We start from the raw sequence: 25,020 nt of genomic DNA on the forward strand, positions 1-25,020 counted from the left end.
CCCCAAACACAAGAACATCCACACCCCAAATACAGGAACATTCCACACACCAAATACAGGAACATTCCACACCCCAAACACAGGAACATTCCACACACCAAATCCAGGAACATTCCACACCCCAAATACAGGAACATTCCACACCTCAAATACAGGAACATTCCACACCCCAAACACAGGAACATTCCACACCCCAAACACAGGAACATTCCACTCCCCAAATACAGGAACATTCCACAACCCAAATACTGGAATATTGCGCACCCCAAATACAGGAACATTCCACACTCCAAACACAGGAACATTCCACACCCCAAACACAGGAACATTCCGCACCTCAAATACAGGAACATTCCACACCCCAAACACAGGAACATTCCACACCCCAAACACAGGAACATTCCACACACCAAATCCAGGAACATTCCACACCCCAAATACAGGAACATTCCACACCCCAAACACAGGAACATTCCACACCCGAAATATAGGACCATTCCACACCCCAAATACACTGACATTCCACACACCACATACAGAAACATTCCACACCCCAAACACAGGAACATTCCACACCCCAAATACAGGAACATTCCACATCCCAAATACAGGAACATTCCACACCCCAAACACAGGAACATTCCACACCCCAAATACAGGAACATTCCACACCCCAAATACAGGAACATTCCACACCCCACATACAGGAACATTCCACACCCCACATACAGGAACATTCCACACCCCAAACACAGGAAGATTACGCACACCAAATACACTGAAATTCCACATTCCAAATACACTGACATTCCACAACCCAAATACAGGAACATTCCACACCCCAAACACAGCACACCCCAAATAAAGGAACATTCCACACCCCAAATACAGGAACATTCCGCACCCCAAATACAGGAATATTGCGCACCCCAAATACACTGACATTCCACACCGCAAATACAGGAACATTCCACACCCCAAATACAGGAACATTCCTCACCCCAAATACAGGAATATTGCGCACCCCAAATACACTGACATTCCACACCCCAAATACAGGAACATTCCACATCCCAAATACAGGAACATTCCACATCCCAAATACAGGAACATCCCACACCCCAAATTCAGGAACATTCCGCATCCCAAATACAGGAACATTCCACACTCGAAATACAGGAACATTCCACACACCAAAGAAATTGAACATTCCACACCCCAAATACAGGAACATTCCACACCCCAAATACAGGAACATTCCACACTCTAAATACACTGACATTCCACACCCCAAATACAGTAACATTCCACAACCAAAATACAAGAACATTCCACAACCCAAATACAGGAACATTCCACACTCTAAATACACTGACATTCCACACCCCAAATACAGGAACATTCCACAACCCAAATACAGGAACATTCCACACCCCAAATACAGGAACATTCCACACCCCAAATACAGGAACATTCCACAACCCAAATACAGGAACATTCCACAACCCAAATACAGGAACATTCCACACTCTAAATACACTGACATTCCACACCCCAAATACAGGAACATTCCACAACCCAAATACAAGAACATTCCACAACCCAAATACAGGGACATTCCACACCCCAAATACAGGAACATTCCACATCCCCAATACAGGAAAATTCCACTCCCCAAATACAGGAATATACCACACCCCAAATACAGGTACATTCCACACACCAAAGAAATGGAACATTCCACACCCCAAAGACAGGAATATTCCACACCCGAAATACAGGAACATCCCACACCCCAAATGCAGGAATATCCCACACCCCAAATACAGGTACATTCCACACACCAAAGAAATGGAACATTCCACACCCCAATTCAGGAACATTTCACACCCCAAATACAGGAACATTCCACATCCCAAATACAGGAATATTTAACAACCCAAACACACTGACATTCCACACCCCAAATACAGGAACATTCCACACCCCAAATACAGGAACATTCCACACCCCAAATACAGGAACATTCCACAACCCAAATACAGGAACATTCCACACTCTAAATACACTGACATTCCACACCCCAAACACAGGAACATTCCACACCACAAATACAGGAACATTCCACACCCCAAATACAGGAACATTCCACATCCCGAATTTGGGAGGAGGGTGGCGGATGGGGCATGGAACTGAGGTGTGGGTTCACCGGGCAGCAGTGTTGCACATGAGCCTTGTGGAGTCCAGAGGTGTACTCATGCTCCTCATTACCTGACAAAATTGATTCTTTATTACCTGCTATGAAACCTCTTGCTCTTCACCGCCCAGTGTCCATGGCGCCCGCTCCACCCAGCTGTCCCTATAAATTGCATCATGTGCATCATCGGACCCCAATTGTCACACAGTGAGGAGGCTCCTGCCCTGTTCAGGGGAGAAGCGGGATTGGGGTGCTGAGCTCACCACCGCTGTTTTATCTCCTCTACTGCCCTGTTTCCACCATGCGAGCCAAGTTAAAGCCAGCCCTATCATCACAAGTAACTTGCAGCGCAATGAGTCCGTCGGCGAGGAATAAGTTCACAGGGTAATTGTTTGTCTTCACACTGCAGCCTATTTCTCTAAAACCAAAGCCTTTACCACAAAGTGTTGCCTGCTGCCTTGCTCAGTTCCCCCCCCCACCGACCCCCACCACCGCACTTGCACTGTCATTCCTGTCATTCTCCTTTATAGATCTTTGCCTGCCATTGTCGGGAGGGAAGATAACAGAGGTAAAAGAAAAAACCATGAGGAAGACCTGAATACAGATGAACTCAGCAGACGCACGGTTGGTGCAATTTAACGCAGAGAGGTGTGAAGTGATGCCTTTTGGACGGAAAAGTGTGGAGAGGCAATATAAACTAAATGGTACAATTTTAAAAGGTGTGCAGGAGCAGAGATCCAAGGGTTCACATCCTCATATCTCTGAAGTTGGCAGGATAAGTTGATAGCGGGATGGTGGGACTGACCTATCAAGAAAGACTGGATCAACTGGGCTTGTATTCACTGGGGTTCAGAAGAATGAGAGGGGACCTCATAGAAACGTTTAAAATTCTGACGGGTTTAGACAGGTTAGATGCAGGAAGAATGTTCCCAATGTTGGGGAAGTCCAGAACCAGGGGTCACAGTCTCAGGATAAGGGCTGAGCCCTTTATGACCGAGATGAGGAGAAACTTCTTCACCCAGAGAGTGGTGAACCTGTGGAATTCTCTACCACAGAAAGTTGTTGAGGCCAATTCACTAAATATATTCAAAAAGGAGTTAGATACTACTAGGGGGATCAAGGGGTATGGCGAGAAAGCAGGAATTGAGGTACTGAAGTTGCATGTTCAGCCATGAACTCATTGAATGGCGGTGCAGGCTCGTAGGGCCGAATGGCCTACTCCTGCACCTATTTTCTATGTTTCTATGTTTCTATAAAGCTGTTAAAAAGCACACGGGAGCCAGAGTTTTATTAATAGAGGAATAGAGTACAAAATCAAGGAAGTTCTGCTAAACCTTCTTTGTGTTCAATTCTGGGCACCACAGTTTAGGAGGGACATCAAGGCTTTGGAGAGGGTGCAGGGAACATTTACCAGGATGGTACCAGGGATGAGGGACTTTAGTTATGTGGAGAGACTGGTGAAACTTGGGTTTTTCTCCTTTAGAACAGAGAAGGCTAAGGGGAGACCTACCCGAAGTGTTCAAAATTATGAGGGTTTTCATGAAGTAAATAAGGAGCAACTGTTTCGACTGACATAAGGGTCGGTAACCAGAGGACACAGGTTTAAGGTCATGGACCAAAGAACCAGAGGGCAGATGAGGAGAAATAATTTTACTCAGGGAATTGGTGTGCTCTGAAACGCACTGCCTGAAAGTAGATTCAATAATAGCTTTCAAAGGAAACTGGATAAATACTTGAAGCAGAAAATTTTACAGGGCTATGGGGCAAGAGCAGGGGAATGGGACTAATTGGGTCACTCTTGCAAAGAGCCAGCATTGGTATGATGGGCCGAATGGCCTTCTGTGCTGTATGATTCTAAAATTCTAACTTGGGCTTCTGTAAACTGCAGAAACTAGCACAGACATTGGGGAAAATTGTAAAGATATAAAGCATTTATCCACAAATCCTGTTTCACCTGTGACCTGAATCCAGGGTCAATGATTCAGCTGCAGAAAGTGTCTCCTGTCATTTCCATGGTTACAGTATAATGAACGTCAGTGCAGCGCCATACCTGCACGCAATGCCAACAGAGGTGCAAAAGATCAAAGTGTCGCACACTGCAATCAGTCTACCGTGGGCGATACTCGGTGTGTTAGACAGTCCGATCAGAGCATGTGCAGGGCAAAGGTAGAATAATAACATCTATCGAGGAAAAATATGTTTACAAAAGCACAAGCAGCCAGCAACTAAACCACACCTTGGAGACCAGGAGTGACGGTAATAAGTGCTGAACCAGGCCATACATCTGAAGGAGTTGGTCAGTAACTGGGGTATTCTTTAGTAGAATCATAGAATCTTACAGCACAGAAGGAGGCCACTCAGCCCATCATGCCTGTGCTGGCTCTCTGAAAGAGCTATCCAATTAATCCCACTCCCCTACTCTTTCCCCATTGCTCTGCAATTATTTCCCCTTTCAAATATTTATCCAATTCCCTTTTGAAAGTTCCTATTGAATCTGCTTCCTTTCAGGCAGTGCGTTCCAGATCACAACAACTCGCTGCCTAAAACGTTCTCCTCATCTCCCCTCTGGTACTTTAATTGTGTGTCCGTTGCTTACCGACCCTCCTGCCACTGGAAACATTTCCTCACTATTTACTCGTTCAAAACCTTCATCATTTTGAACACCTCTATTGAATCTCCTCTTAACCTTCTGTGCTCTCAGGGGACAATATCAGTGTCTCCAGTCTCTGAGTATCACTTCTCCTTTCCCAAGCCATCGTGTCCCTTAGCCCTTGTTTTGTTTACGGCTAGCATTTAGCTTTTATGAGCCTTTATGCCAGGGCAGTTATTTATTACACCCTGTGCTACCTTTATTGGCACAAGAGCTACTGCCGGCAGGAATCCTTCGAGCTGACGTGTTTGGAGGAAGAAAAGGCTCCGGCAAGGTGGGTCAGGCTGCCCGAGAGGTGCTCCAGGCCCTCATGCCCACACTTGCACCTCAACATTGTAAAACTCATGTTGGCGGGCATTGTTGGTGGTGAGTCCTCCTCCCAATGAAGTGTGTGCCTGCACACCCCTTCTGGCATGAGATGTAAATACCTGTCTAACCCTTATCCTGGAAGGTTCTTCAGAAGCTTCACGTGGCATTGCCTGGAAGAAAGCCTGCCCGGAAGACCAAGAGACACTATTGCCTGTTTGGTCGGACTTGCTAAGATGCCATCGACCAGTTCCACTGTCCCTGACCAACCCACCTGGGCATGACAGTGGTAACTTACCTTCTCAGGGTCTGGATCAGCGGGGTGGGGGGGAGTAAGATACCAAGCTGTGTCATCTGGTTCAAAGACACCGCCGGTTACCAGCAGAATGGACCTTGCACATGTCCAGGGACAGTAATGGTTGGTTGTAGCCTAAAACTCAGCCGCACCTTCTTGTGGTGCAGACCTGTGGGGTGGTGCTGTGGCGTGGCACAGAGAACCCTCCTCGCTTGCATCTCATGCACATTGACTTCCACAGGCATCAAAGGGGAGGTCAGGGACTGGGCAGTACCCTCACCTGTTTTCAGACTCATGTCCGCGCCTATGGGTCCCTTTCCATTTATCGTGACCCACCACCTCTTATTCCCTTGCCCTTCAGTCTTGGTAAAGGTGGTCGAGGGGTTGAGATGCTTGTTAATGCTCTCCAGAAGCTTTCTAAATTTTTGTCACCTTCCTTGTGACACTCTCCTTTAATTATCCCCATCCTTCTACATTTGACACACACACTATTCCTCTCCAGGTTTGATGTCATCCCTAAATCCACCAGAGTTTGCATCTGGAGTTGTGAATAATTATGTAAATTAGATTAGACCAGAAAAGTAAGTCCTATTAGCACTTGGCATTTACACAGAATGTACAGCACAGAAACAGGCCATTCATCCCAACTGGTCCATGCTGGTGTTTATGCTCCACTCAAGCCTCCTCCCACCCTACTTCATCTCATCCTATGAGAGGTTGAGAGGAGATTTGATAGAGATGTTCAAAATCATGAGGGTGTCTAGACAGAGTAGATAGAGAGACACTCTTCCCCTTGGTGGAAGGGTGGAGAATCAGAGGACACAGATTTAAGGTAATTGCCAAAAGAACCAAAGGTGACATGTGGAAAAACGTTTTACACAGCGAGTGGTTAGGATCTGGAATGCACGGCCTGAAAGGGTGGTGGAGGCAGACTCAATCGTAGCTTTCAAAAGGGAATTGGAAAAACATTTGAAGCAGAAAATTGTACAGGGATATGGGACAATTGGTGGGGGGGGGGGTATTGGTGGGGATAGTGGGGGGGGGGGAAAGGTGATTGGGGGAAGGTTATGGCCGGAGGGAGGTATTGGGGAGCAGTGCCGATTGAGGAGTCGGTGGCCGGAGAGGGGGGGGTGATATTGGTGGGGATGGGGGGGGGCGGGGGGGGAAGATGATTGGGAGGAGAGTGATAGCCAGAGGGAGGTTTTGGGGGGCAGCATCAATTGAGGGGTCGGTGGCCGGGGGGGGGAGGTATCGGTGGGAATGGGGGGAAAGGTGATCGGGAGGTCGATGGAAATGGTAGCTGACTGTGTAGGCTATAGTGACAGAGAGAGAGCAAGAAATCGAAAGAGATTAATTTTAGTGTTCAACAGTTTTCACTTTTGGTGCCATCACACGGTTGTAGGCCAGATGTGAAACTCCCTCTCGGTGACCCAGCCTCAGAGAGGAACAGCCCTACTGCACCAAAGTGACATTTCCATTTCCCGAAACAGCTGTCTCTGCCAATTTAGTATCGATTTGTGCTGAAGTGTTAATCAGTTTTGTGCCCTCAGGACTTGGCTGATACCTCATCAAACCATTCACATAAAATCCTCACAGCCAGCACCCAGAGGAATCTCTCATCCCGACAGTCTGGGTTGGACTGTCCTAAATAAATCCAGCATCCAATCACTGGTGAAAGAGGGGTTTGTACCTCTCTCCGATCTGTGCAGTGTCCTCACAGTACACACACTTACCCTCAGCAAGCCGTAACAGAGCAGCGAGCTCAGCTGGGATCTCAAGCATGCCAACATCCTGCAGAGAGATAGAGAAAGACATCAATTTATGGCCCAGGGGACAAGCGATAGTTGTGTGTGTAACGCACTGTATGATCCCATGGAAAGAGCTTAGGGATCTTGCAGTGTGTTTATCTGGTCGTGTTGGAGGAGCAGCTGACTGAGAGATGGCTGACACCGGGAGGATGACATTGTGATTGGATTTATTTATTGCTGGCTGGGGTTGCACTGATAATTAGCACCATTGGTTAATGGTGACTGAATCAGTAAAGTCCAGTTTTTAATGAGACTTGATTTCGGGATTTTCTCCAGCATTATGGGGATTGCATGTCACAATTGCATCTTCTTTACCACTGAAAATGGCAAGTCAGCAGCCTTGCTGATAATGCCCCGGAAGGTTTTATAGGGTAAATGTTGCTCCCACTGTGGAGCCTCGCTCAATGGGAGCACGGATCAGAGAATGTGGCACAGTCAGCGTGCCCTATTCCTGCCACTCCCAAGTATTTGACCAGTTGACAGTACTGACCTACACACCTGACTTGTGCAGAGAGAGCCAAGCTTCATAAAGGTGGAGATAGACAGATTTTTGAACGATAAGGGTGTCAAGGGTTATGGGGACCGGGCAGGAAAGTGGAGTTGAGGCCAAGACCAGATCAGCCATAATCTTATTGAATGGCGGAGCAGGCTCGAGGGGCCAAATGGCCTACTCCTGCTCCTATTTCTTATGTTCTTATCTAAAACTGACCCTGATATATTGACTGGCCAACCTCCCGTGGCATTGCTCACAGACACAAGGACAATAAACCTGTGTCTCCCCCTGTGGTTGATTCTCTGCCTGTCTCCTACTTTATTTTTTTTTCTCTTTATTTCTGTTTATCTACCATTATTTGTATCTCTCGCTGTCCCTCTTTGTATCTCTCTGCCTCTGTCTTGCTGTATGCCTCCTTTCTGTCAACACAGAAACACACAATTATCAGAGCCACATCACGCAGCACTGATAATACTGATGTTATCCAACCTTAGAACAGATCTTGTTGAGGTATATGAAGTATTAAGCAGTATAGATAACATCAGGCTGGAATATTATTTCAGAGTAATTCAGGAATGTAGTAGAGTATATCAATTTAAACTAGTGGAAAGTAATTCTGAAGCAGAGAGACTCATTGAAATTAACACAGGAGTCCACTCGGCCCATCGGCACTGTGTCAATGCTAGCACCTCAACTGGAGCTGTCCACTCTGATACCATCTCCCTGCCCTTTCCCCATATCGTTTTACATTCGTTCTTTCCAAATACTTATCCAATTCACTTTCAAATGATGTTATAATCTCTCGCGCAATAGCTCCTTGTCCATCATCTAAAATACCCTCAGTGTGAAAACATCTCTTCTAACTTAATTCTTCTGATAACCCGTTCTCCGCTTTGCTACCTTGCTCATTCCAGTAAATCATAGAATTATAGAATCATGGAATCATAGAAACTTACAGCACAGAAAGAGGCCATTCGGCCCCTTGTGCCTGTGTTAGCTCTTTGAAAGAGCAGTGTGCTTAGTCTCACACCCCTGCTTTTGTCCATAACCCAGTAAGTTTCTCATCCTCAGTACCTGTCCAACTACCTTTAAAAATTATTTATAGAATCAGCTTCCAGCACCTTTTTACAGGTAAAATGTTCCAGATCCTGATAATTATTTCCTTTCAAACTGATCTAATATAATGGCTTGGCCACAACTACATGCGATACTCCAACCGTCGGCCCAACTCAATACAAATTCAACATCAGTTCCTTGCTTTTATAATCATCTCCCTCTGTATCTATACTCCTATCTGTTCGTCCACTCTGCTAAAAAGTTCACCATTGAGAAAACACTCCTTTTGTCTTTGTTCTTGTTCCCAAAATGTACAAATTCACATTTCTCTGTGTTAAACTGCATCTTTCATCTACCTGCCCACTTTGCCAATCAGTTTATGTTCTCCTGCAATCTCCTACATTTTTCCTTAGTTTGGCACGCTCCATAATTTGCTAAGACAAACTTCAATATCATTCACGTGTTTGAGTCATTTTTATAAATGGAAAACAAGAGATATCCAATCACAGATCCATGGGCATACCTATAACCCCATCCTGACAATGTGAAAAACATTCTGCCCTGCGCTTCCTGCCCCCGAGCCATCTCTCTATCTATGCAGCTATATTCCCTGTAATACTATGTGCCTCAATTTGTTCCACGAGTTTAGGGTATACACTCCTTCACTGTTTCCTTTTATCCCAGAATGTACCTCTCTGCCTGGAACTGCGTCTGCCACCTATCTGCCCACTCAGCTAACCTGTGTCTCTCCTCCTACAATTTCCTGCATTCTTCCTTACAGTTTCACAATTTTAAAGCTTCGATATCAAGCCTCTTCTTCCTATGTCCAAACCATGTATATAAATGAGAAATTAAAGAGGTTCCAGTACAGATCCATGGGCACACCTATATCCACATCCTGCCAATCCGTTTATCCCTATTCTTTGCTCTCTGTTTCCATGAGCCATCTCTGTGTCGATGCAGTTACATTTCCTTTATTATAATATGCCTTAATTTTCATAATAAGTCTCTGTTTAGGCACTTTATCAAGTATCTTCTGAAGTCCATACATAAACCATCCTATACACTATGATATTACACATTAGGAAGAACAAAGAGTGAGAAATGTTTGGAATAATCTGCCAAGTAAGGTAATAATATTTTAGCTATTCAAAATAACCTTGGATGTTTTGATGGGAGAGTTAGAATACTGGAGTTGGAGTCCATGGAGTTAGAGTTTTGATGGGCCAAAGGGCCTTTTCTCTGTTCTGATTTTTCTTATGTTCCGATACAATACCCCTGAGGTTAAAAACTTACCAGAGAAACAAGGTATAACTCAAACAGTGGGGCGTGAAAGGCCAAGGGTACAGCACCACGGCTGATGGACCTCAGGGTCACAGCAAACTTCCACAATACAGTCGAAGCGGACAGTCCGATATCACTGCTCAATCGACAGGTAGCAACAGCAACTGTTGATTTGAGAAAACGTGCCCGGTGGTCGAGCAGGCTCTGTTGGACAACCTGTTGCGAGCTGTAATCAAGCAGATCAATAACTGAATGGCTCCCGGCACAGGCTTACAAATGTGGCTGTGATGCTGTCTCCAGTTGACTCAAAGCTTTCCTCATCTCTATCTGGAGGGAGCCTGCTATGGCCCAATTTTCAAGGACGCTGTGACCATCCACCAACACAAAACAGAAAACGTGACTGTGGAATTTACAAAACATGATCCTCCTGAAGACTGCTAGTGAAATTCTGTCAAGATTGCTCCTAAACAGAGCGCTAACAAATATGATAATGGGTTCCATGCAAAGCAAAATACGGTCAATGCAATTTTTGTAGCATGACAGGAACAGTGGAAATGGAACAAGGGTCTGTACTCAGTGTTTGTTGACCTGACTAAGCCCTTTGATCCTATCAGCAAACCAAGGCAACGGATGCTGCTATTCAAGTTTGGCTGCCTGGTCAAGTTCAACAACATAATTCGTCCGCTACACGCTGGTATACTACGCAGAGTGACTGTTGATCATTTGTCCATATCAAGCAGGGCTGCCCCTTGGCACCCAGGTCAGTCAGGCTACACGTCCAGATGGTGCAGTGAGGGATCTAATAGGGGGTCTTCGCATCTATTTTCAAATTACAGACAAAATATTGAAGCTCCGCTGATTTGGTGTGCAAACCAAAGTGAGGAAAAGGGTAGTCCGTGAGCCACTCCATGCCAACAATTTTTCTCTCGATGCAAGCAGACAGGAAACGCTCCAACTAATCACTGCCACCACTACTAACAATCATTCTGAAGCAAATCAAGGTTATGGGCCAACCAGCCCACTCCAGCTGATTGCATATCAGATAACAATCGCTTTATTGTATGCTATTCCTACAATCTCTCCACTTCTTTCTTTCCTTCTCAGTCCTGGAGGCAATCCCCAGTGCATTCTGTAATTGCCCAGTCTGTAACCTCAGCTAGCCCCATTCTTCTCCTGCCCCTTACCACTATCCACTCTTTTCATACACTAACAACCTCAACAACGTTCCTTCAGTGTCTACAGTGTCTATTTTCTCAATCAGTGTCAGCACCTCTCCAGTTCCAGGACCCTCTCTTTAAATCCTTTTTGTCCAAACAGTTTTCAGTCCCAGATTTCAAACCCCTCCAGCTTTTCCTGCAGTGTCCAGGCTCCAACTTTTACATCAGTACAAGGCTGTTGACTATGCACACCATGAATGCATTTAAAGGGACGGTAGAGGAGGGAGAAAGGAATTGAAGGACATGGTAGGGTGAGATGAGGTAGGGTGGGAGGAGACTCGTGTGGAGCTTAGAACAGTTGAGCTGAATGGCCTGTTTCTGTGCTGTAAATACTGTGTAATTCGATGTAAATGTTCCACCACTTGTTACTAGTTTGACTTTACACAGCTATTATTCAATGCTTCTTTTGCCATTCTAAGTTGTATTAAGTTTCTTCATTTCAACCACCATCTGATAGTATAAAACAATCCAAGTTGCCAATCTTATCTGCTTTCCCCATTGTTGACTCTAAGGTCATGTTTTGGGAGATCCTCTTTCTTAATTGTTGCCATTGACATCATCTTTTGTTTGCCATTCATTTTCCAAACGTGCCTGATTTCCTTTCTCTGCTATCATGAATCTCACTTTTGGATCTGTACTGTATCATCACTGGAAGTGGGCTCCTTAATATTTTACATTCATCTTGATTCCAACTTCTGAATCATCCAGCTTGTCTCTTGTAATGAATTCAGAGTACCCATTGCCTGATAAAACAGATTCCTGGGGAAGATCTCCATTTTTGCATCCATACGCCACCCACCCCCCACCCCCGCTTATATCTCTGAAACCTCCTCCAGCCCTACAACCCTCCGAGTGCCTTCCTTCGATTCTGGCCTCATGCCCATCCCCAATTTACTTCACTCCACCATCGGCGGCCGTGCCTTCAGCTGTCTGGGCCCACCCTAAGCTCTGGAATTCCCTGCCTAAATTTCTCCGCCTCTCCACCTCCCTCTCATCCTGTAAAACGCTCCTTACAACCTGCCTCTTTGACCAAGCTCCTTATGTGGCTTGGTGTGCAATGTTGTCTGATAACATTCCCGTGAAGTGCTTTGGGACGATTTACTACATTAAAGGCGCTATATAAAGCAAGTTATTGTTGTTACCACCTGGACAAAGGGCTGTGTCTGGGAGGACACAGAGAGGAAAGTGCGATGGGCAGGACTGCATGTCCGTAATAGAGCCTGTGATTTTCCAGTTTAAATGGAACGAGAGTTGGTCAGGCTCTGTTACAGGCATGCGGGTCTTCCTGCCCGATTTCTCGGTCTGCTTTTGCCCGGGCGATGCTGCTGTCTGCTTTATGCCAGGGGATAAAGGCTAAACTCTCCTGCTCCTCTCATTCTGTTCTAATCTTTACTCATTTTGTTAACTCATTACCGACAGCTTATTGTTCCCAGTGAAGGGCCTTACTAAGTCTTGTCTTTCCCATTGACTCCAGCTCTTTGCAGGGCACCTATTACTCTCTCGTGCCTCCCCTTATAAAGCAGGCCCACACAATCTATGTTGTGCAGGTAAAATTCAGATCAGGGAAGTGACCCTTCATGCTGCCCACCTTACTGCTGTGACTTTGCTTGCATTGACCAACTGCATTCTGCCTACAGAGACCTGGCTTCCTAAATTCTCAGCAAAGCCGTTTGAAAAAAGTAATGTGGGGGGCGGGCGGGGGCGGGGGGGGGGGGAAAGATTTTGTTACACACGGGCTGCAGAGAAATCCGGCCCATAGTGTGGCAAATAGACTCCCTGGTACTGCAGGTATATATGCCAGTATTTGATCAGTAGTCGGTCTGAGATTCAAGGTGATTCCATCTGAGGGAGGGTCTGTTGGCCGGTAAATGAACTCATGCTCTGTTCAGGAGACTCGACTGAATACTCAGTCTCACCTCCCTTCATTCCAGCTCTTTGATACTGACACCTGATCACCGGACCCTTTTTATATTCGTTCTCTATCAGCAACAGATCATCCTCTCCTCTTTTGTTGCACACTTGAGCTCATCCAAAACTCGGCAGCCGTGTCCTAACTCGCACCAAGTCCCGCTCACCCATCACTCTTGTGCTCACTGACCTATAAGCCATTGTTTTCAGTCCCCACCACAAAATCCGTTCCCTAGCCACCGACTCCATTCCTCTCCCCAACTTCTGTCTGAGGCTGAACCAGACTGTTCGCAACCTCGGTGTCATATTTGCTTCTGAAATGAGCTTCCGACTACATATTCGCAGCATAACTAAGACCGCCTATTTTCACCTCCGTAACATTGCCTGTCTCTGCCCTTGCCTCAGCTCATCTGCTGCTGAAACCCTCATCCATGCCTTTGTTACCTCTAGACTTGACTATTCCAACACACTCCTGGCTGGCCTCCCACATTCTACCCGACGTAAACTAGAGGTGATCCAAAACTTGGCTGCCCATGTCCTAACTCACACCAAGTCCCGCTCACCCATTACCTCTGTGCTCGCTGACCTACATTGGCACCCGGTTAAGCAATGCCATGATTGTAAAGTCCTGTCCCCTCAGTACAGATTCACACGAGGCATGTAGTGAAGTCAAGGTCACTCTGGACCTGCACCTTTATTTCACAGCTCTGGAATGCTGCACTTGCCTGAGACCTGTCCTTGTATACCTGTCTCTTGCAAGTGCACCCCTGGTGGTAAGGTATGCTGGTGGTTACAGGTCATATCTTATTACAGTCATGTATAGCATGTTGGGATACAGTTATATATAATAATGTAAGATACATGACATCACCCTCCCCAAGGTCTTATTGTCTTTATAGGTTCAGTCTCTCAGGTGGTCTTCGCCTTCGCGTGGAGCGTCTGAGTTGTGGTTCAGTTGTTTGCCTTGGTGTCTGTTTTTCTTTGGGTGTGGTTGCTGGTATCTCGCCTGGGCTGTCTGTTTCGATTGGTGTGATTGTTGTTGACTCACCTGGGCTGTCTGTTGGGATTGCCCTTTCCTCAGTTTGTTCCCTCTGTCTGTCCACCAGGTGTGGTGCGAGTTCCACATTGTAGTCTGCCTCTGGTTCCGCAGTGTTGTTGGTAAATCTGCTTTTGACTTGGTCTACATGCCTCCGGCAGGTTTTGCCATTGTCCATTTGTACTACCAGTAGCCTGTTTCCTTCCTTGCCCGTTACTGTCCCTGCAAGCCATTTGGGACTCCTGCCATAGTTTAGTACAAACACTTTGTCCCCTATCTCATTCCATCTCCCCCTCGAATTTCTGTCATGGTACTCAGTCAGCTTATGGTGCTTTGCCTCAACGATTTCGTGTATGTCTGGGAGGATTAATGAGAGCCTTGTTTTTAAAGTCCTTTTCATCAACAGTTGCGCAGGGGGGATCCCAGTCAGTGAGTGCGGAAGAGATCTGTATGCCAGCAGCAGTCGCGACAGGCGACCCTGCAGCGTGGGACCTTGGATTTTAAGCATGCCTTGTTTAATGATTTGCTCTGCTCTCTCCGCCTGGCCGTTGGAGGCTGACTTGAACGGTGCCGTCTTGACGTGATTTATGCCGTGGTCAATTATAAAGTCTTGGAATTCTGCGCTGGTGAAGCACGAACCATTGTCACTGACCAATATGTCAGGGATTCCGTGCGTTGCAAACATGGTTACGAGGCTTTCCACAGTGGTGGAGGTTGTGCTCGAGTTTAAAATGGTGCATTCGATCCACTTTGAAAATGCATCTACAACTACGAGGAACATTTTGCCCATGAATGGGCCCGCATAGTCTACGTGCACCCGCGACCACGGTTTGGTAGGCCAGGGCCAGGGGCTCAGTGGAGCCTCCCTGGGGGCATTGCTGAGTTGGGCACAAATGGTGCACCTTCGGACGCAGAGCTCCAAATCCGCGTCAATACCAGGCCACCAGACGTGGGATCTGGCTATGGCCTTCATGAGAACGATCCCCGGGTGCTCGCGGTGGAGCTCCCGGACAAATGCCTCTCTGCCTCGCAGAGGCATGACTACTCGGCTGCCCCACATCAGGCAGTCTGCTTGTAGTGATAGCTCATGCATGCGCCTGTGAAAGGGTTTTAATTCCTTGGGGCAGGCATCGCGTGCCTCTGCCCAGTCACCGGTGAGGACACATCTTTTTACTAAGGATAACGTGGGGTCGCTGGCCATCCAGGCACTGATTTAGCGAGCCGTCATGGGCGAACCTGTGGACTCAAAGGCATTGATTGCCATGACTATCTCACAGTCCCGTTCGTCAGACCCTTCCGTGGTCGCCAGGAGTAGCCTGCTGAGCGCGTCGGCACAGTTGTCTGTGCCTGGTCTGTGCCTTATGGTATAGTCGTAGGACGCCAGCATGAGTGCCCACCGTTGAATTTGCGCCGAGGCGTTGGCGTTTATTGCCTTGCTCTCGGATAGGAGGGGCTTGTGGTCGGTTTCTAACGCAAACTTGGCCCCGAAAAGGTATTGGTGTATCTTTTTGACACCGTACGCGCACGCGAGCGCCTCCTTCTCTACCATTCCGTACCTGCGCTCTGCCCGCGAAAGTGACCTGGAGGCATAAGCTATGGGTTGTAATTTGCCCGCACTATTGACATGTTGCAAAACACACCCGACCCCATACGCTGATGCATCGCATGTGAGAACTAGCTTTTTACCTGGGTCAAAGAAAGTCAAAACACTATTGGAACACAGAAGGTTGCGTGCCTTATTGAAGGCGCGTTCCTGGGCTTCCCCCCAAAACCAATCGCACCCCTTCCTGAGTAGCACGTGGAGAGGCTCCAGCAGCGTGCTTAAGTTCTGCATAAAGTTCCCAAAGTAATTGAGTAGCCCGAGAAAGGCGCGCAGTTCTGAGACATTCTGGGGCCTGGGTGCCAGGCGAATTGCTTCTGTTTTGGACTCTGTTGGGCGGATTCCATCAGCGGCAATCCTTCTGCCCAAAAATTCAACCTCGGGTGCGAGAAACAGGCACTTGGATTTCTTGACTCGTAGACCTGCCCGATCCAACCGCTTTAGTACTTCCTCCAAATTATGGAGATGGGAGTCGTTGTCCCTGCCCGTGATAAGTATGTCGTCTTGAAATACAACCGTCCCCGGGATGGACTTGAGCAGACTCTCCATGTTGCGCTGGAATATGGCAGCTGCCGACCTGATGCCAAATGGGCATCGATTGTACATGAAAAGGCCTCGATGTGTGTTGATGGTGGTGAGTAGCTTGGATTCGTCGGTCAATTCTTGCATCATATACGCAGATGTGAGGTCTAATTTTGAGAAAAGTTTACCTCCAGCCAATGTGGCAAATAAGTCCTCCGCTCTAGGCAGCGGGTACTGGTCCTGTAGGGAGACTCTGTTTATGGTAGATTTATAGTCCCCACAGATTCGTACGGATCCATCAGGCTTCATGACTGGGACGATGGGACTTGCCCAGTCGCTAAATTCCACAGGTGATATAATGCCTTCCCTGTCTAGTTCGTGTTCAATCTTTTCCCTCATCACATAGGGTACAGCTCTGGCCTTGTGATGGACCGGTCTAGCATCCTGTGTGATGTAGATTTTGACTTTGGCCACTTTGAAAGTGCCCATACCTGGCTGAAAGAGATGTTCAAATCGCTTTATAACTGTTGAGCAGGAGGTCCGTTCCTCTAATGACATGGCATGGACATCATCCCATTTCCAGTTTAGTTTTGCCAGCCAGCTTCTCCCCAGCAGAGCTGGGGGATCTCCGGGGACAATCCACAGGGGAAGTCGGTTCACTGTCCCTTTGTGTGTGACAGAGAGCATGGCGCTGCCGAGGACTGGTACGATTTCTTTGGTATAGGTCCTTAGTGTGGTGACGACCCTTGTGAGTTTTGGTCTGTCTCTTTTATGCGGCCACAGTTGTTCAAATTGTTGAGCGCCCATGAGAGATTGACTCGCTCCCGTATCCAGCTCCATGTTGACAGATATCCCGTTGAGTAGGACCCTCATCATTATAGGAGGCGTCCTGTTGTCAGAGCAGCGGCCATTGATCGTGTTGACCCGCTGTACATCGGTGTCCCGGGTACTGTCCCCACCATCTTCTGGTCCGCTTTCCGACCCATCCGATTCGTATACCAGCCGAGCTGCTGTTTTTTTGCACATGCGGGCCAAATGCCCTGTATATTCACAATTTCTGCAAACAGCCTGCTGAAATCGACATCCCCTTGACGAGTGCCCACCCCCACACCTCCAGCACAGACCTGTTCCATTGTTCAAAGTGTTTCCAAAGAATGAGCTGCATCTGGCTGATCTCTCTTGAGCTTCTCTCAATTTGTAGTTGATTGCTCGCATTGTGGGTTGATGAGGTGTGAACGGCTGTTCCTGTGGCCCTTGATGGCTTCTGTCTGCTGTCGAGAACCTGTTCTCCTGGTTTTGTCTGTGTGTGAGGGTAGCAGCTTGTTTAGTGCTGTGAACTTCTTGTTCCGATATTTCGTTAGTTGTCGTACCTGCATTGTAAATCAACCTCGTTTCTTCTTCCCCTACCAAGAATGTCTGTGCAACCAGTGCTGCTGCCTCTAAGGTCAGGTTCTTGGTCTCTATGAGCTTTCAGAATATGCCTGCGTGGCCTATTCCTTTAATGAAAAAGTCTCTCAGCATTTCTCTCCTCAGTTCATCGGAGAACTCACATAAACTAGCCAACCTCTGAAGTTCCGCCATGAAGTCGGGTATGCTCTGGCCCACACAGCGTCTGTAGTTGTAGAACCTGTGTCTGGCCATGTGTAGGCTGCTCGCTGGCTTCAGGTGGTCTCTTACCAGTGTGCCCAATTCTTCAAACGATTTGCTTGCTGGTTTCTCGGGTGGCAACAGATCCTTCATTAAAGCGTATGTTTTCGAGCCACAGCTGGTCAAGAGATGGGCTCTTCTCTTGTCTGCCTTATCGTTGCCTAACCAGTCTTTGGTTACAAAGCTTTGCTGGCGCCTTTGTATAAAGTCCTCCCAATTGTCTCCCGCATTGTACTTTTCATCTGATCCGTTGTTCGCCATTCTGTGGATTCTGTAATCCCGTAACTCGTCGCCACTGTAAAGTCCTGTCCCCTCAGTACAGACTCACACGAGGCATGTAGTGAAGTCAAGGTCACTCTGGACCTGCACCTTTATTTCACAGCTCTGGAATGCTGCACTTGCCTGAGACCTGTCCTTATATACCTGTCTCTTGCAAGTGCACCCCTGGTGGTAAGGTATGCTGGTGGTTACAGGTCATATCTTATTACAGTCATGTATAGCATGTTGGGATACAGTTATATATAATAATGTAAGATACATGACAATGATTTTAAAATTCTCATCCTTGTTTTCAAATCCCTCCATGGCCTCACCCCTCCCTGTCCCTGTAATGCCCTTCAGCCCCACAACCTCTGAGATCTCAGCGTTCCTTCAACTTTGGCCTCTTGAGCATCCCGGATTTGCAGCATTCCACCATTGGCGGCCGTGCCTTCAGCTGCCTGGGCCCTAAGCTCTGGAATTCCCTCCCTAAACCTCTCTGCCTCGCTATCTCTCTCTTCGCCTTTAAGAACCTCTGTAAAGTCTATTTCTTTGACCAAGCTTTTTGGTCACCTGTCCTTAATATCTCGGTATGTGGCTTGCTATCAAATTATGTTTGTTAATGCTCTGTGCAGCATCTTGGTATGTTTCTCTACGTTAAAGGTGCTATATGAATGCAAGTTGTTGTTGTATGAAAAGGCATGATTAGGAAGTTTTTCTTCATACACAGAAGCTCCAATTTTAATCTAACTCGCCCAGCAAAAATGTGTCGGGTTGGGGTTGGGTGCTCGATTTACACCCCACCTGATTTGACCCCCTATTGAAGTCATGCTGGGTAGGTTAGGGTTAAAAACAGAGCTGGGGTGATCGATGTGAGGAGGCAAAAACCCGAGATTCATTAAAGAAATAAATGGAAACAACAGGGAACGTTAGGCTCTCTCTGAATGGGTGAAATAAGATGGGCCGAATGGCCTTTCTCATCCAGAATTATTGTGTGCTTTTATGTTATATGGTTGTCATGGAAACCCCAGCTGTTTACAAGCTACAGATTTACTTTTCTCTTTATTTCCCTATTGTTTTACATATTCATAATAACATTGCTATTTATTGAATGCAGAAGGTGTCTAGATTTTCAAGTAAGTTTCAATCATTTTTCTTTTGAAAATAAAACACCATCTGCATTGCCTATTTTCCTGTCACTGCCCCTCCACAGTGTCCAAGTGCTGTGCCCCAGCACCACCAGGACAGATATAAAGGAGACTCTTCAATCCATGGAGGTGACCTGCGCACCATTGTGGGTTATAAAATACCTGGTGCCATTGCTGGAAAGATTAAACACCCCACAAGTACCAAGAAACTACACAGGACTCACCATTCCCACTGCTGTTCCTCGACCCCTGGGCCTTTTATGTATCCTTCGACTCCACGGTGCCTTGATCAGCTACAAATAGAAGCCGTAAGTATGAGACTCTCACCACCACACATCCGACCAGCCAACTATTTCCTACTGACTTGTACATCCTCTTCTCTCCCACCACTGCAGTCCCACCCCCCACGCCCCTTCTTGAAGGTACTGCCTCTTGCTGGGGTGTGGTTGCACCTCAGTGCCTCACCCATTCATCATGTGCGACTCTGAGCAGTGAGAGTCAACAGGCTATTCCACTGTGGAGAGCATCGCAGTCGAGCTGGACCCTGTCTCGACATTCGCACTTCCCTGCAGTGGCGATTGGCTCAGCTGTTGGAAGCGTCCTCCTTAGCTGAGAGACATTGAAACCAATTGTAGGGCCTCTCCTGCTCCCCAGATGGGACCATCTACCTCAGCTAGATCAAACCTGGGATCTTCTTGGTCTCTATGGGTGCAGTTACCTCACTGAACGCTCCAACCCACGTACAACCGGATCAAACCCAGATCGCCCCTCGCCAGTTTCGCCCAGTTTAAACCTGTCTCCCTTCTTTAAAGCACTCCAGACTCAGGCTATCTCTCAACACTTTACTGAGCCTCTGGCGTACTTACTACAAATTTGTTCAGCTCATTGGGCCCAGCCAAACCCTCCTTTTTCACCAAACTGCTGCTGCGTTGTTTCAATGTCAGAGTTAAACAAGTGCAACACGGAATCAGTTCTGGAGGGAATCCAGAACAATCCCCGCCTCAGCTTCCCACCCCCTCTAACACCAGCCCTGAACCAAACAGCCCCAGCTTCAGCTCTCACATTTCAAATACCTGCTGCTTTCTCCTTTTCTGCTGTTTAACTGCAGATTCCGTTCAGCTTGGGCCCACCAGTGGAATTCCTTCCTTCTTGTGTGGGGCTTAAGACCAGACTGAGTGTCTCTGTAGAGCGTAGCAAGATGCCATAGACACTGTATGCATTGCCTTATTGTACCAAAGTCCACATAGGAAGAGGAAAGCAGGCTTCACTGCAGTTGAACTTTGTTCAGTCATTGTTGCCATTGCGTCATTTCAGGTAAATGGTTGTGAGCTCCTTCTCATCAGACTTCACTTTATCAGAACACATTGCCACTCCCTGACCCATGGAACAGCAGAAATGGGGCTATGTGCCAATCGCCTACAATAAGATAGTCACGTGGTTGGGCATCGTTCCGCAAGGATCTGTGTTGGGGCCTCAACTATTCACCATATTTATTAATGATGTAGATGATGGGATAGAAAGCCACATATCCAAATTTACCGATGACACAAAGATAGGCGGCAGTATAAGCAATGTAGATGGAAGCATAAAATTACTGTTATGTATGTAAACTTTACTAGTGTGTAAGACTTGCCACCAGGGGGCGCACATGTTGGAGACCCAAGGGTCACCTGCACACCCCGGGCAAGCAGGTATAAAAGGCAGTCTACCATGCTGCTTCCTCACTCTGGAGTTACATTAAAGAGACCAAGGTCACAACAGTTTGAGCTTACAGTATACAGTCTTGTGGAGTTATTCTGAACATAACAATTGGCGACGAGTAACAGATCACAAACTTTCACGCGGTTATGGCTGCCATTGGTTTTCTTGAGAGATTTGCTGAGGATGATGATTGGGAAGCCTTCGTTGAACATCTTGAACAGTACTTCGTGGCCAACGAGCTGGATACGGAAGATACTGCGGTCAAGCACAGGGCGATTCTCCTCACCGTGTGTGGGTCCACGATATATGGCCTTGTCAAAAATCTGCTAGCACCGACGAAACCAACGGACAAGACATATGCAGAGTTGTGCATGCTGGTTCGGGAACACCTCAAGCCAAAGGAGAACATCTTAATGGCCAGGTATCGCTTTTACACCAGGTATCGCTCCAAGGGCCAGAACATGGTGAGCTATGTCGCCGATCTAAGATGTCTTGCGGGACCGTGCAAATTTGCTGGATTTTTGGGGGAAATGTTGTGGGACTTTTTTGTGCTTGGAATCGGCCACGAGGTCATTCTTCGCAAATCGCTGTCTGCCGAATCCCCAGATCTGAGCAAGGCCACCACGATAGCCCAGGCTTTTATGTCCACGAGCGATAACACTAAACAGATAGCTTTGCAGCATCGAAGCAAGTACAGTGCATAAAATAACGCCTTCAGCAGGTGGAACTGTACAGGACAGGGCCTACACGCCTGCAGAGGCCAGGCCTAGGATGACTCGGAGTCTGCTGTGGGGCATGAATGCGAATCCATTAACACCATGTTGGCGCTGCAGGGGCAATTATAGAGCCCATCAATGTCAATTCAAGCACTATGTGTACAAGGGCTGTGGAACAATGGGGCACCTCCAGCGAATGTGCAAACGTGCTGTGACTCACCACGTGACAGAGTCAACAGAAGATGACCGATCCGACGCGGATCACGCTGAACGAGTAAGAGAGGTAACTCAACCTGAGGCTGAAGAGGAAGTATATGGGGTACATACCTTCACCACCAAAAGCCCTCCGATAATGTTGAAAGTCAAGTTAAACGCCATTTCAGTTTCCATGGAATTGGACACGGGGGCGAGTCAGTCAATTATGAGCCAGAAAGCTTTTGAGAAACTGTGGGGTAACAAGGCACAAAGGCCAAAACTAAGCCCGATTCACACAAAGCTGCGCACTTACCAGTCATTGGCAGTGCGGCAGTGAAGGTATCGTACAATGGAACTATACGTGATTTATCACTATGGATTGTACCAGGCGATGGCTCAACGCTGTTCAGCAGAAGCTGGCTAGGAAAGATCCGATGGAACTAGGATGCCATCAAAGCACCTCTTCGGAGGATGACGCCTCGTGCACCCAAGTGCTAAACAAATTCCCGTCGTTATTCGAGCCAGGCATCGGCAACTTCACAGGCACTAAAGTGCAGATCCATCTAGTCCCTGATGCACGGCCCGTTCATCACAAGGCCCGAGCGATTCCATATATGATGCGAGAGAAAATCGAGATCGAGCTGGACCGACTTCAACGAGAGGGAATCATAACGCCAGTCGAGTTCAACGAGTGGGCCAGTCCAATTGTTCCGGTGTTGAAAAGCGATGAGACAGTCAGAATCTGCGGAGACTACAAGGTAACGATCAACCAAGTCTCGTTACAGGACCAGTACCCACTACCCAAAGCAGATGACCTGTTCGCAACTCTAGCGGGGGGGGGGGAAGTCGTTCACCAAGCTTGATCTAACTTCTGCTTCCATGACACAGGAGCTGGCTGGAGCTTTGAAAAAATTGATGTGCATCAACACGCACAAAGGACTGTTCATCTTCCACAGATGCCCTTTTGGGATTCGCTCAGCTGCGGCCATCTTCCAGAGGAACATGAGGAGTCTGCTGAAATCGGTTCCGCGCACCGTGGTGTTTCAAGACGACATCCTGATCACTGGTCGCAACAGCACCAAACACTTGCACAACCTGGAAGAGGTTCTAAAGCGACTGGACAGAGTGGGACTCAGGCTGAAATGCTCCAAGTGTGTTTTCCTGGCATCAGGGGTCGAATTTTTGGGGAGAAAGATTGCGGCGGACGGCATCAGACCCACGAACTCCAAGACGGAGGCCATCAAGAATGCACCCAGACCACAGAATGTGACGGAGCTGCGTTCGTTCCTGGGACTCCTCAACTATTTTGGTAACATTCTACCGGGGTTGAGCACTTTGCTGGAACCTTTGCATTTATTGTTACGAAAGGGTGACGACTGGGTTTGGGGTAAATCTCAAGAGACAGCCTTTAATAAGGCCAGAAACCTGCTATGTTCTAACAAGTTACTTGTATTGTATGACCCGTGTAAATGTTTAGTACTAGCTTGTGATGCATCTTCGTACGGGGTTGGTTGTGTGTTACAGCAAACCAATGTATCGGGCAAACTGCAACCGCTTGCATATGCGTCCAGAAGTTTATCCAAGGCTGAAAGAACCTGCAGTATGATTGAGAAAGATGCATTAGCATGCGTATACGGGGTTAAGAAAATGCACCAATACCTATTTGGACTCCGGTTCGAGCTCGAAACCGACCATTTCGTTGTTCTCAGAAAGCAAACGTATTAACACCAATGCTTTGTCCCGCATCCAAAGATGGGCACTAACATTATCTGCGTATGACTATATAATCCGCCACAGACCAGGCACTGAGAACTGTGCTGATGCCCTCAGTCGGCTACCATTGCCCACCACCGGGGTGGAAATGACGCAACCCGCAGACTTGCTTCTTGTAATGGATGTTTCTGAGAGCGAGGGGGTCACCTGTCACAGCTCGCCAGATCAGGACTTGGACTAGTCAGGACCCTGTGCTATCACTAGTAAAAAGCTGCACCCTTAATGGGAGCTGGTCGGCTGTTCCCGGGGAAATGCAAGACAAAATTAAGCCGTTTTACCGATGCAAGGATGAAATGTCCATCCATTCGGATTGTCTCCTATGGGAGATGAGCCCTGCGTTTGTCGGCCGAATCCTGTCCCTACCATTCCTTAGTGACAAAACTTTGCTGTAGTCTCTCAATAAAGTCGTCCCAATCATTACCAACACAGTACCTCTCTTCTGTGCTGCTAGTGGCCATTATTGTGTGGTTTAAATCCCAGTTTCTCGTCACCAATGATATGTCCTTACTATACAGTATAAATGCACACGAGGCCCATACTTGAGAGAAGGTGACTCTGTGACCAGTTACCTTCATTAGCAAGACCTCGAGTGATGAAGGTGGATGGTGCTTCCTCTTTTATACCTGAAAGTCCAGGTTAGGAGTGTCTCCCACAAGTTCACCCCCTTGTGGTCAATGTTCTCAAAGTGTACAACTCAGGTCAGCTTATACATGGGTTACAATGATAGTTGAATACATGACAATCACATTTTCTGTTTGTGGGAGCTTGTTGTGCACAAATTGGCTGCAGCATTTCCTATATTACAACAGTGACTACACTTAAAATGTACTTCATTGGGACGTGCTGAGGTCATAAATGCATGTCTTTCTTTGTTTCACTCTGCCAGCAGTTGCTTTCAGCCTGTTTATTTTGTTTGATACACACAGGAGGAAAGATTCGCCAGTATTAACGGCCGCTGGAAATGGCCACAAAGCTAAGCGAGTGAAATTGGTCTGGGGTGATGGAGATAGTAGGTGGCGCAGCATTCACCTTCGGTGCAACGCCGTCCTGGTGGTGTTGCTGGAGGGATCCGGGACGGAGTTCCTGTCCCGATCCGGCATTGCAGCTTCCTCTGCCTCTGTAAGCGAAGCTATAGAGCTCGCAGGAAATTGTGGGCAATGAAGAGATCCGAGATTTAAAGGGGCCATGCACACTGAAGCAATACAAAATT

At 47.3% G+C, this 25,020-nt stretch overlaps 1 protein-coding gene across 1 annotated transcript in view; it reads right to left on the minus strand.

Moving 5' to 3' along the window:
* Positions 1–25,020, minus strand: part of myo15b (myosin XVB) — a 480,192-nt gene that overhangs the window by 271,153 nt on the left and 184,019 nt on the right. Inside the window, exons 26-28 of the mRNA XM_070856827.1 lie at positions 20,292–20,349; positions 19,650–19,718; positions 7,182–7,239 (exon numbers count right to left, since the gene is read on the minus strand). Coding sequence (XP_070712928.1) covers positions 7,182–7,239; positions 19,650–19,718; positions 20,292–20,349 — 185 coding nt within the window. The remainder of the gene's footprint in view (positions 1–7,181; positions 7,240–19,649; positions 19,719–20,291; positions 20,350–25,020) is intronic.

Source organism: Pristiophorus japonicus, chromosome 16 (genome assembly GCF_044704955.1).
Source record: "Pristiophorus japonicus isolate sPriJap1 chromosome 16, sPriJap1.hap1, whole genome shotgun sequence".
NCBI lineage: Eukaryota > Metazoa > Chordata > Chondrichthyes > Pristiophoridae > Pristiophorus > Pristiophorus japonicus.